At 48.1% G+C, this 11,855-nt stretch overlaps 1 protein-coding gene across 1 annotated transcript; it reads right to left on the reverse strand.

The window, feature by feature from the left end:
* Positions 1–169: 169 nt before the first annotated feature.
* Positions 170–11,855, reverse strand: LOC118508149 (membrane-associated guanylate kinase, WW and PDZ domain-containing protein 2). Its single transcript, XM_036047685.1, has 4 exons — positions 11,698–11,855; positions 7,056–9,077; positions 3,180–5,952; positions 170–3,094 (listed from the first exon to the last, which is right to left on the reverse strand). Exons 2-4 carry the CDS (start codon positions 7,514–7,516, stop codon positions 2,480–2,482), a joined length of 3,849 nt encoding a protein of 1,282 aa, XP_035903578.1. The 5' UTR covers positions 7,517–9,077; positions 11,698–11,855; the 3' UTR covers positions 170–2,479.

The raw sequence follows: 11,855 nt of genomic DNA on the forward strand, positions 1-11,855 counted from the left end.
ATAGAACTCATTTCTTTTTAAATTTACGCGCGAGCGAGAAAGCAGCATTACGATTTTGTTACCAGAGCAGCGTAGACACTAGTCATTGCAAGTTCTTAACAAGGCATTATATAGTATTTTAAATGCTTCGATCATTTAAAAAAAAAAGTCGCTGAGACGAATGCAGCGATTCAGTTTCAACTACATTGCTTTATTTATTGTTTGTTTAATGAGCTTCCTTCATGTAACACTGTTGGGGTTTTTTTTTTACTTAAGTATTGATTTCTACTTAAAATCGGTAAGTCAAATAGAGTCTACATCAACGATACTCGCCCATTTTGTTTGTTTGTGTTGACGATCGGTAAAGAATACTGTGTACTTCAACAAAATGCTATCTCTCTCTCTCTCTCTCTCTCTCTGGTTCTTGTTCGTGTACACCAAATCTGCTTAACAAATAACTTAACTTGCAATAGTACGCACGAAAAATAGCTCCCGTTGCATACAAACACACAACTCTTTCCTCCTAATGCTCACTTTTACTGTTGTTAACTTTGCTGTGTTCGCTATTGCTAGAAAAATAGGGTGCGGCCGCGTCCATTGGTTGGTTAATGACCAAAAATCTGAGGAGTTTGCTACTGCTACAGCGATATAATTATACTACTACGCGTTACACTACCATAACATAAACAAGTATAAAAATGCACACTAGAACACTAGCTGGGGGTACGGGGGAACGCAACGTTCCTTTCCTTTTTTTTTGTTAAACGGTACAATAAAAATTGGGAGGCACTTGATTTGATTTTGACATCCACACACACACACACACACGTTCTTCATCCTTCCTAATCCTTGTTTCGTTCGTTTCTCTACTGCTTTGGGTATATACATCGACACATTGGGTTGGGCATTGATAGTAAGGCTGTAAGGCTTTCTCTGTAGCAATACAAAAAAGTGCTGCTAAGGGTTTTGCTTTGAAGAAAAAAGGGGTTAAGTACTAGACTAAAATGCTCTATGTACAACAAACAAATCATGTCACTTAACCTAGTGCAACAACTATCCGACTAATTAAAGTTGAGAGACCACCCCTTTTAGCTGGCTTCTAGAATCTGGCTATTCGGATTGACTACTCTCTGCCTGTCCCGTCTAAATATACTGTTTCCTTCTCCCGCTTTTGCATCGATATGAGCTTTGCGTGCAGACGACGATATGGACACGCTTAATATGGACTGTTGTTGTAAATGTTGCCGTTTTCTACCTAATAAATACGAACCACCGCATCACGAGCATTTGCTACGCGCATATAAATGCAAAATGGGTTTCAAACGATCGTCGGTAAACTGTTTCCTTCCAAAAAAACCAAGCCACCGGTTCAACTAGCTATCACCTGTTCGAAAAACATGTGTTAAAATACAAAATTGCAGCATAATGAGCAATCACACTTGTACCATGTATATCTATATATATGTTGAGCTCACGCTTACTAATCACGTTTCATTGGTTTTTGTTAACAACAATCGCACTACTAGTTTGCTAAAAAAGTGGTGTAAGGCAAGATTTTTTGTTTGTTTGTTTGTTTGTTTTGTTCACAGGATGGATTGCATTTTGTTTGTCGTGTTTACCGTTCACCGCCTAACTGAGTTCACATTTTTTCCAGTCTTTTGTCTTCGAGGGGGGGCTAGGTTAAAGGTTCGTTCCGAAATTGAGGTCTTACAGGACAGGTCCTTTACAGGCATTAAATGAGGCAAATCTAAGAATATTGGTGGTAAAGACAGATAAAAAAAGGGCGAAATTGTCATGTTTGTCCTACAAAGAGGCGCGTGTTCAACGATGGAAGACGGGTCGTGAAAAGGAAAGGTAACGTGAAGACGTAACGTTTTGCATAGTTTTGCTTAAGAACGAGCACGAAGAGCCAAAAACGTTCAACGTTGGAAAATTATTTAGCACGAATGCTACGCCAACCAACTATCGTGGTACAATGACATATCAAGCACTGTGCCAAGAGTAAGGTGGAAAACTATAACGAAAGAAAAACAATAGAATCGATGAGATAAGTTTGCCCACATTTTCCCATCTGGTGCATGAGCAGCGTGCATGAGCTGGGAAAGCAGTTGGGAAACAACCCCTCATTTCATAACACATGTAAGGAAAAGATAATAGATCGGAGCGCTTGCATGTACCCAGCGGTACCCTATTGCAGGTTGGTTGATTGTTGCGCTAGCAATTTTGGGCAAGTCGTTTGTCAGCGGGGGGGGGGGGGGGGGGGGGAAACAACAAAAAGACTTAAGGCTACACATTGCGCCCCGTACTCGAATTGTACGGCAGCTAATGGGTACATCTTAATCGATAGCAAACAACACCACGCACTGTGACGCGTCTCTGTGACTTTGGTTAATATGGTTTACCGGTCGGCCTGAGCAGACTCTTCTCATCCCAGGGATGCATCCGGCTGGGCAAGCGTACGATGGCGCTCGGCCAGCTGCTGTTGCAGCCGTATCCGCAATCAGGAAATGATCGCCGGATAGCGGTTGATGGTTGGTCCATTGCTTCCGCTCACCGTGCTGTTGCTGCTCACGTACAGATCCGTGTTGGAGCTAAGCATGGGACCACCGCCACCACCACCACCACCACCACCACCACCACCACCGTTTCCATTCGGTACGGACGTGGGGACGCTGGGTTGTATGAGCGAACCGATAGCGGGATGCATAATACCATCCCGGGGACTATCGATCGTCAGCTTCACCTGCAACCCGGACTCCTTGATCAGGTTCACCACATCGCTGTGGCTCATGCCGGTAATGTCGATCGAGTTGACGGCGATGATACGATCGCCGATCTTCAGCTCACCGCACCGTTCCGCCGGACTGCCCGGTATGAGATCACCGATGGACGAGCCTAGAAATTGGCCGGACGAGGAAATGATGACAAACCCGAAGCCTTCGTTCTCCTTCCGCGTCACCAGCACGTTGTACGGGTAGCGGGGGTTCGGGGGGAGTGGTGGTGGTGGTGGGACCATTGGTTTGGAGAGCTGCCGCCGTCGCAGAATCATGGTCACCTGGCCCCGTAGACCCGCCTCACCCATTAGCTGCACCACGCGGTGATGGGAGGCATTTTCCTGAAACAAAAAAGGGGGATGAGTTACGGTAACAGTTTGTTCTACACCCGGGCCCATCGTGCGGCGGCCATTGCTCTTTACTTACCACATTCACTCCGTTAATGTTCAGGATCTCGTCACCGGTGGCGATGCGCGTGTCCTTATCGGCCGCACCACCCGGCACAATGTGTCCCACCGTCACCTGGGATCCTTCCTCCGTACCGCCCACGATGCGAAACCCGAACCCAAGTGCTTGCCGCTCGAGCGTCACCTCCGTCAGGCTGTACTCATCGAGCCCGTGATGGTGTCCCCCCATTCCCGGACCACCGTGGTACAGTGTGTGATGTTGTGATGGTGAGTGTTGCTGCTGTTGCTGCTGCCCGGGGCTCATCTTCCAACCGTTGCCGGGTGGTCCGGGATGCATTGCTCCTGGATTGCCACCATAGAAATTGGACAGTGGAGGTTGTTGCTGATGATGGTGGTGGTGGTGCTGCTGCTGCTGCTGCTGTTGAGTGTCGTACAGCGACATTCCGTTGCCACCGCCTGGTGATTGCTGTAGATGGTGGTACGTGGATGGATGCATGGGTGATGGTCCGCCCGCTTGCTGCTGGAGGTGATGGTGCTGGGAAAGGTACAGATTGTCGTACTGTGGCACAACACCACCCCCCATCGGTCCGGGACCGGGATTGCCCGTTTGTTGCATCGTCGAACGCTTCCGATCCATCAGGTAGTCGTTCAGACGCTTGCCGATGTTGTCACTCATCTGAGGCGGAAGGCTATAGGTGCCGTGGGGAGACGGGTTCATCGGATGGGAGGAGGAGTATTGGCGATTCATCAGATGTTGCTGCTGCTGCTGCTGCTGGTGCTGCATGTGGTGTTGCTGCTGCTGTTGACGGACATCTTGACAATCGTAACAGAAACAGTTGTCATGATGATACGGTTGTCCCTGCCCGAGCGGCGGTACCGGTGGAGGAGGAACAAGCGGTGGGGAGTAAAGTTGATTGTAGCCTCCACCACCACCACCCGGTGGCCCACCCATACCACCACCGCCACCACTCTGATACGGATGGTTGCCTCCCGGCTGTCCGTTGTTGTTGTAGATCGCCGTATCGCTAGCGCCACCGATCGATAGCTCGCCTAACCGATCCGCCAGATTCGAGTGCTTCATGTGATGCTGGAACTGGTCGTCTCCACCATGGTGATGATGGTGATGATGATGATGATGATGGTAAAGCCCACCAATATCGTTCGCGATCGAGTCGTTATCATGCGAGCTGGCGTTGGATTTCATATTCAGCTCCAGCTTCGAATCGGTCACACTCTTACCGCCGGCACCGTCCAGCTCGATTTCTTCCGCATTTAGCTCGGCCAACGGTAGGGACGGCGTTTTAGCACGGGCCCGCGTATCGACTAGCGGTGTTTTGGGACGCGTTGGCAATATTTCCTTCGTCTGCGTACTGTACAGATCGGCGGTCGGTGTTTTGCTGCGGAACAAATTCGCCGGACCGTCCTTTTTCAACATCGCCCCACCATTGCCACCGAATTTGGCCATCTCGATGCTTTTGCGCAGCTTGTTCGTGAGCTTACTGCTGGCGGGAAGTGACGAGGACGAGACAGGACCTACTCCCGGCCCAACAAGCAGCCCACCGGCTCCGGCCCCAGGACCCCGTTGAACTTTTAACGTTGTTTCGATGTTTTTCGGACAATCCTTCAGCACCTGCACGACCTCGTTGTGGCTCATATCTTTCACCGGGATGGAGTTAATGCTCAGCAGGACATCACCTTCCTGCAGATTCTTGCAGCACTGACGATCGAGTATTTTCTTTACCCGCTGTCCGTATGAACTGTCCGTAATCGTGAACCCAAACCCATTGTCACTCTTCACAATGTTAATGTGCAGTATCTCCGGCACCAGATCGTACGGTTTGCCCTTGTTGTAGTGCTGCTGGTAGGAGAGTGTGTCGTTGAAGTAAACGTCCCCTCCATTGGACGTGATCGTTGGTCCGTTTCCGTGCACCGAGGAGGATTGGATTTTTGCCAGCGGATTCTTATGCTGCCCGACCCCGTCCGACGATGGCGCCGAGTGGTCGACCATAAAGCCACCGTTTTCCAAAAACTTCAACTCCCCATCCGCTATCACTGCGCCGCCGTTCTGTACCAATCCATCGACCGCGATCGTGGTCACCACTTCCGTGTTGGGATCGTTCGGATCAAACGGCAGCGGGTAACCTCGGCACACATCCAGATGTACCTCTTCGCCGGGTAGAATGGACTGGAAAATGTTAACCATCTCGTGATGCGTAAAGCCCAGCACGCAGATGTCATTCACGTACACGAGCACGTCGCCCATCTTCAGCTGCCCATCCATCCAGGCCGGCCCGTTCGGTACGATCGATTTGATCTGCAGAAACTCCTCCACATTGTCATCTCCACCGACGATCGTGAACCCGAGACCGCGGATTGATTTCACCAGCGTCGTCATTAATCGCTCCCCACGCAAGCTGCCCGGGTTCTTGGTGAAATGATTCACACGTCCACCGATAGCTCCCGCACTGCCCGGACCACCGTTACCGTTTGCGCCCATCGGTTGTCCATTCGCGTCCAGGAGCGGACCACCACCACCACCACCACCAACGGGACCATTGTTGCCGTCGACCGTGAGGGATGAGCCGCCACGTTCCTGCATCCGTTTGGCCTGCAGTACCGGGTTCTCATACTGTGTTTTGCGGTTAACGTGATCGATGTAGTACGTGCCGTAGTGTGGATCGCAGATCTTTTCCCACCCGTACGGAAGCTCGTCGTCCTGGCAGTCTTCGAGCGATTTTTTCTGAAATTTGGACAACCGTGGATCGAGCCAGTGTGACGTTCCTGTGTTGTGACTGTTAAGAGCATTGAGACAGAAAAAAGTAAATGACATGTTTCGTTTATCAATTTAAGGAAAAAAGTGACTGTACGTCAGAAAACTAATAAAAAAAACGGAGGTTCGATTGGTTTTATTTTTTTCTCTAAAGCAACAATTTTGACGATTTTCGTGCAAGCTGTAGCAACACAGTACGACGCTCTTCCTCTTTCAGATAATTCAACGATGAGTCAGATTCTTTGTGCGTCATACGGGCTTGTTTTGCGTTCGAACGTGTTTCGTCCAGACTGTCTTTGTTTGAATATTTGTTTTTCTTCATATTAGCTTCGGGAAAAAAGAAATCTATCACTTTTTGGGCGAATTTTAGCTCATATGATTTGAGCTGTGGTAGCTGCTTTGGTACAATATGACAATATTAATATGAATAATTGCTTACAAATTCTCATAAAAATGTTGGCCCTTGATGTGAAAAACTCTAGACATTTTCTGTTAATTTCGATTTAAGGTTTTCACTTCTTCTTCCTTGGCACTACAACCTCGAGAGGTCTCGGCCTGCCATTTCTGGCTTTCTGTGACTTGATTTTACACGAAGCAAAATAATCAGCCCTGCGTACAGGGAGGCGGTCTTGGATGGGTTTTGAACCCCGGTCCTGCCGTGTGAAGACCGGCGCCGTTATCGCCTCGGCCACCGGACCGCCCCTTAAGGTCTTCACAGTATCTCGATTTTTTTGTCGAGTCGCAAACGAGGTGTCTGTTCTAGTAACGAACGGGTGTTACTGATTGATGAGTTATACAGAACCTCTAATAGTTTGGGTGATTATCAATGTTGAGATGTCCTAGTTCCGAGGAACAAATCATGGACTGCACAAAAAAAAAGTAAAGACCCACTACTCACATAAGTCTGGGAGAGCCTTTGATGCTTTTGAGAAGAAGATGGGCAGTAAGATTTTTGAATAACCCTCTTTGCGGAGCTCAGTGGGGTTAGTCATATCATGCCATAATAATGAGGGTTTCAAGATGGGCAGAGAAGTATTTAGCCCGTATTATGGAGGAATGATAATGATCCATGAACCTCTGAACGAGCTGTTCATAACTCTGATTACATCCTTTCTAGCGACTTACTCGATAAAGTACACCTCGCCACTATCCGTGTAGGCCTTCTCCCACTTTGGCGGCAACGGACCCAGCCCGTCCTCGTCGTCCAGATGATGTGAAGAAAGGTCCGTTTTTTGGTCGTAGTAACTACCCGTTTCACTGTCACCCGTTGCTATCGAAACGCTGCCGTCGTTGCTCTGCTGCTGCTGCTGCTGCTGCATCTGAAGATGATGATGGTGATGATGGTTATGCTGCTGATGCATATGTTGATGTGGATGTGGTGGCAAATTGTTGACTGCGTTGTTGCCCGACGGTGGACCACCGCTGGACGATCCCGTGACAACGCCGTTCAGTGTCGGTGGACCATTGTTCACCCCATCACCACCATTGCCACCTTGCGCATTGTTATCGCTACCATTGCTAACGCCCCCTTGTGGAGCGTCCTTGCCGGAGTCAGATTTCACACCCATGCTGCCCGATTGACTCATTATGTTTCCACTTCCGGGGACAGTGCAGCGCACGCCAATGCCATACGCCCGTCCAGTTGCAGCGTAACTACACCCCTTTAATTCCGAGTCGGACGGGGAACAATCACGTGTAGAAGATTACAATAAGCCTATGCGGCACGGGCACTCGAACAAAACAAACGACTAATTGCCTTCGCTAGGGCTTATTCACTATTGAATGTGATTTGTGAAAAACTGTATCGATTTTCATGAAAAGCGTCGCACAAGTAAAACCACGTAGAGCCGGCCACGAAACACTCTGACCCAGCGTGGAGCCTGTCCGCGGCAAGGGCATAACGACGCACAGCGCACGATCGATTTCGGTGGGTGACGCGGTCGATGGCCAAAAATATACACTTTCACCACAGTGAACGAGCAGCTCTCACACACAAACGCACAACACTACGCTCCAGGGCCTACTGCTCTTCTCGGTCGTCTTTTCACCCGATACGCAGGGAGACGGTTTCTTTCCGTTCCTATATTCACCTTGGCTGCCGGCGATGATGATGATCGAAGAACGATCGTCGTTTGCTGGAGGTCAACCGTTCACGAAAACCACACACCTGCTGTCACGCGCATCGGCCATCACACAAAAACCGAAAAGGACACACACACGCACACACGCTCTGGTTGCACCACCACTGTCACTTTTTCACTTTTTCAACACGAACTGAATGATGTGCAGCGGCTTTGTTGCAGGCGCCTGCAACGCACGGAGCGAAACTCGACTAATGCACTACTGCACGTGGCTACGGCGAATCATCGCACGGTGTAGGTAAACATCAAGTCCCTCCTCTCGAACGAGCAGTTCGATCTCTACCGAAATACCGGTTGATGACGTTTGCTTGCGGACGACGAGCAAATTCCTTTCCCTGCTGGTGGTTTCGGCGATTCGATGCTGGCGGCGGTATATCATCATCATCGTCATCAACATCACAACCGTGCCGTTTTTCTACCTTTTACTAGCGCGGCTCTACAGAAAACTAAAGGTAAGGCTATGAATCACCGGGCCCGGATTTTTTCGTTTCACTTCCCCACTTGCTTCTGCTTCACACAGCACACCTTCACGCGGGACGACGACAGTACGGCCATCGGAAGCAACTCCCGTGCACGAATTTAATACACGCTCACATGGTCACTTTGATTGCAGACGAATATGATCCGCTTACGGCAGTAGTAATGCGCTACACTGGAAGAGCAATAGAGGCACACAACCCGCACGAGTCGGCAAAAAAGCGCGATTGGAATGTGGCCGTTCTTCTCTCCCTCATACACGAGACACGGTGCAGCACAAAAAGGGTTTTACTGAATGAATGGTTCGCAATTTACGCTTTTTTGGTCGGTCACCCGCAATCCACCGCACACTAGTGTACTAGAGTGCACCACCACTACTACTATATCGCGGTATGTTGTTTCACAAGCTCAATCGGTTGGTTGGGTGCTGGCAGTTGGGTTTTGTTTTGAAGCAGAGCGGTCACTGTTTTAACCCCCTTCACCGGAAATGCCGTAACGTAAAAAAAACATTGAATAAAAATTTACTTTTCTGTGTGTAGGAAAAAAAGAAATGAAAAAAACGATATAATATTTAGTATGAGAACTACTACTACTTATTTTCTGGAGCATCAGGAGTTCTTGATTTGTCATTGAGCTTTGAGACGGTTTCTTGCACAAAATATCATACAAATTCTACGAATTAATATACCATTACAGTTTTGCATACACCTCGTAAGTTTTTTTTGTGGGTATTTTCTTTTTAAATATCCCCAAACCATCGCCACTAAAATGGACTTACGGTGGTAGCATTTAAATTGAAACTCTCTTTCTCACTATTCCCACTGCTACCCAACCTTCATGCACCTGTTGGTCTCTTTATGTCGGAGGCCCGTGAACATAAAAATCGGTCACACACATATCGTCGTCGTCGTCAGGTCCCAACCAAATTGTACGGGTCATTTCTACGCGAAAATAAGGCGGGGAGGGAATAAACACAGCCACACAAAACTATAAGAGAACGGGTGCTCTTTAACTTTCTTTTCATTCATTCCACACCGTCCGGGTGCTATCTTTAGCGAAAATCAACAGAAAGAGAAGTTTTGTCCACGGACTGAGAGATGTCCACGCGAATCATCTCCTCGTTTCCTTCGAGCCGTCGATCGACGACCTGGCCCCTGGTGTGCCTTTGTATGCCCCGGTGCGACCGAGATGGCAAGCAAGCGAAACGGTGGAATGAGCGAAGTGGCGTAAGTTGCATAATAAACATGTCATTATTTCTATCATTTATCTCCTCCTCTCTCCACACGGTTTCCACGCTCCGCAACTTTGATGCTTTGAACGGTAACGGTGGTGGTAACAGCCGTAACGATGGTGGTCGGTGGTGGCGCCTTTTCCCATGTTCTCTCCCTCGTCCTGCGCGCACACACATACACACGCACACCTGCTGCTGCTACTACGATGATCTCGACGCAGAAAAGCATCGCTATGCACGCCGTGCAAACAGGTTAATGATGCCTTACACGGGACACAGGAGCAGCATGAAAAAAGCTACTAAACCGTAAACTTTTGTTTTCTTTGCACACTTTCCTTCTCTTTCTCTCTGCTGTGCATACGTACAGTGATGGAAAAAACAGTAAGATCACCTACATTTCCATGTTCCTAATATTCTACCAACCGACCACTTTCATCAATTGAAAGCTCTATAATTTTCAAAATAGATGTAACAGCTTGAGGGCTTTGGTAAAAAATTTAAATCAATGATTTACGTGAGCAAATTCGTGTTTTGAGATCATGAAATCTTGCTCGCTTATCTAACAATATGATTCACAAAATCAACTTCTTCGCAAGCTTGGTTGTATGATTTGGATCATCACTATACTTTGCCGTCCACCTGGACAGAGGTGGCGTGGTAGGCCCAAATTAAGATGGAGTGATGTCGTTGAAACATCCATCAGAATAGTCAGGACAACAGTTGGATTGGCAGACAACGGCTTTCTACCGTGAGCGGTGGTATCGAGGACTTCTGTCGCCAACTAAGTCCGCCAAGTGGATGTTGCGCATGGACGGTAAGTTAACCCATGAGGACTTTTCATTCAGCTCGATCGATTGACCGATCAGCAGAGCATTTGATTAAAAAAAATTGTCCCTAAAACGTTTTTCAGAAGCACCAATGATTGAATAAATTATTGAACGGTGATCTTATTGTTTTGTCCAGCACTGTTTACAGACAGCCCAGTGTTGCTGCGTGTTTTTTCTCACCACACCAATACAACCCCAACCGTGCATGCTTTGCAGCGCGATACATAATTATGTACACCACACATTAATGAAAGTCGCTTCTTGGACCGTTCCTTTCGTGTAGCCGTACGTTTCCCACCGCCCACCGCTACTCGACCACGCTTGCTTTACTGCTGCTGGGGCCAGGGGGTTGTTCTTTAAACAAAAAACAAAAAACTAGGGTGCAACGGTTCCATCTTAATTTTGCTTCTTTTCTCCACCGTTCGCTTGTCGCCGTTCGCTATATTTCTGCCCTCCTTGAGACCGGCGGCACTTGAGAAATGATCGATGAAAGGCACTCTTCACTGTCTCGAATGGGATCCACTTTGGGTCCTGTGCCTTGTCCGATCAATAAAATTTCATCTTCCAATAACACCGCCGCCGGAAGACGGTGGGAGCAAAAATATGTTTTGTATGCATTCCTTTCCCGCGGACACTCCACTACGCGACAAGTGAATGTTTCCTACCAGCGAAAGGAAAAAAAAAAATAACCCACACCACAAGCCATGCTGAGCGTGTGTTGTGTGTGCGTGGCTGCTGGTGCACAACGGGGTGTGCGACTGTGTGCGTGGGCTATGTATTATGCATACAGCGAGTTTTCATCTGATGGAATTCCATTCATCGCTCGCTTCGGTGTACGCTCCGAGAACGCTTCATAATTCGCAATTTCTATCCAAACAGCCGCTTGTTTTCGTTGCTGCAACTAAACTAGCAACCTTTTAATGGATTCACTTTGCAAGAACTTTACACTTGCGGTAAACACTTGTGCGGGTATAAAAAAAAATCATGTGAGCCCTCTCACTGCTCTCCGAAAGCATCATCCCATCATCGGGTGCCGCATACGCAGTATTTTCACACTTTTCCACACTCGCACGCACGCTTTCCCGACATACCTTCATGCGTAACACACGGTACGAACACTCATTTCACCCTTGCTCTACACAAACTGCACGAAACGAAACGATTTTAAAGGAAAAACAGCGTCAGAAGATTGAGCTGCACTTCGTCGTCCGACTCCATTTTCAAACAAAACCCGTCTTCTTCTTGTTTT

This window comes from Anopheles stephensi, chromosome 2 (genome assembly GCF_013141755.1).
Source record: "Anopheles stephensi strain Indian chromosome 2, UCI_ANSTEP_V1.0, whole genome shotgun sequence".
NCBI lineage: Eukaryota > Metazoa > Arthropoda > Insecta > Diptera > Culicidae > Anopheles > Anopheles stephensi.

Coding starts and splice junctions, on each gene's coding strand:
- LOC118508149 (XM_036047685.1), bottom strand. CDS start 7,516: ATGAGTCAATCGGGCAGCATGGGTGTGAAATCTGACTCCGGCAAGGAC. Junction 5,953..7,055: donor GGCGAGGTGTACTTTATCGA/GTAAGTCGCTAG, acceptor TGCTCTTAACAG/TCACAACACAGGAACGTCAC. Junction 3,095..3,179: donor ACATTAACGGAGTGAATGTG/GTAAGTAAAGAG, acceptor TTTTTGTTTCAG/GAAAATGCCTCCCATCACCG.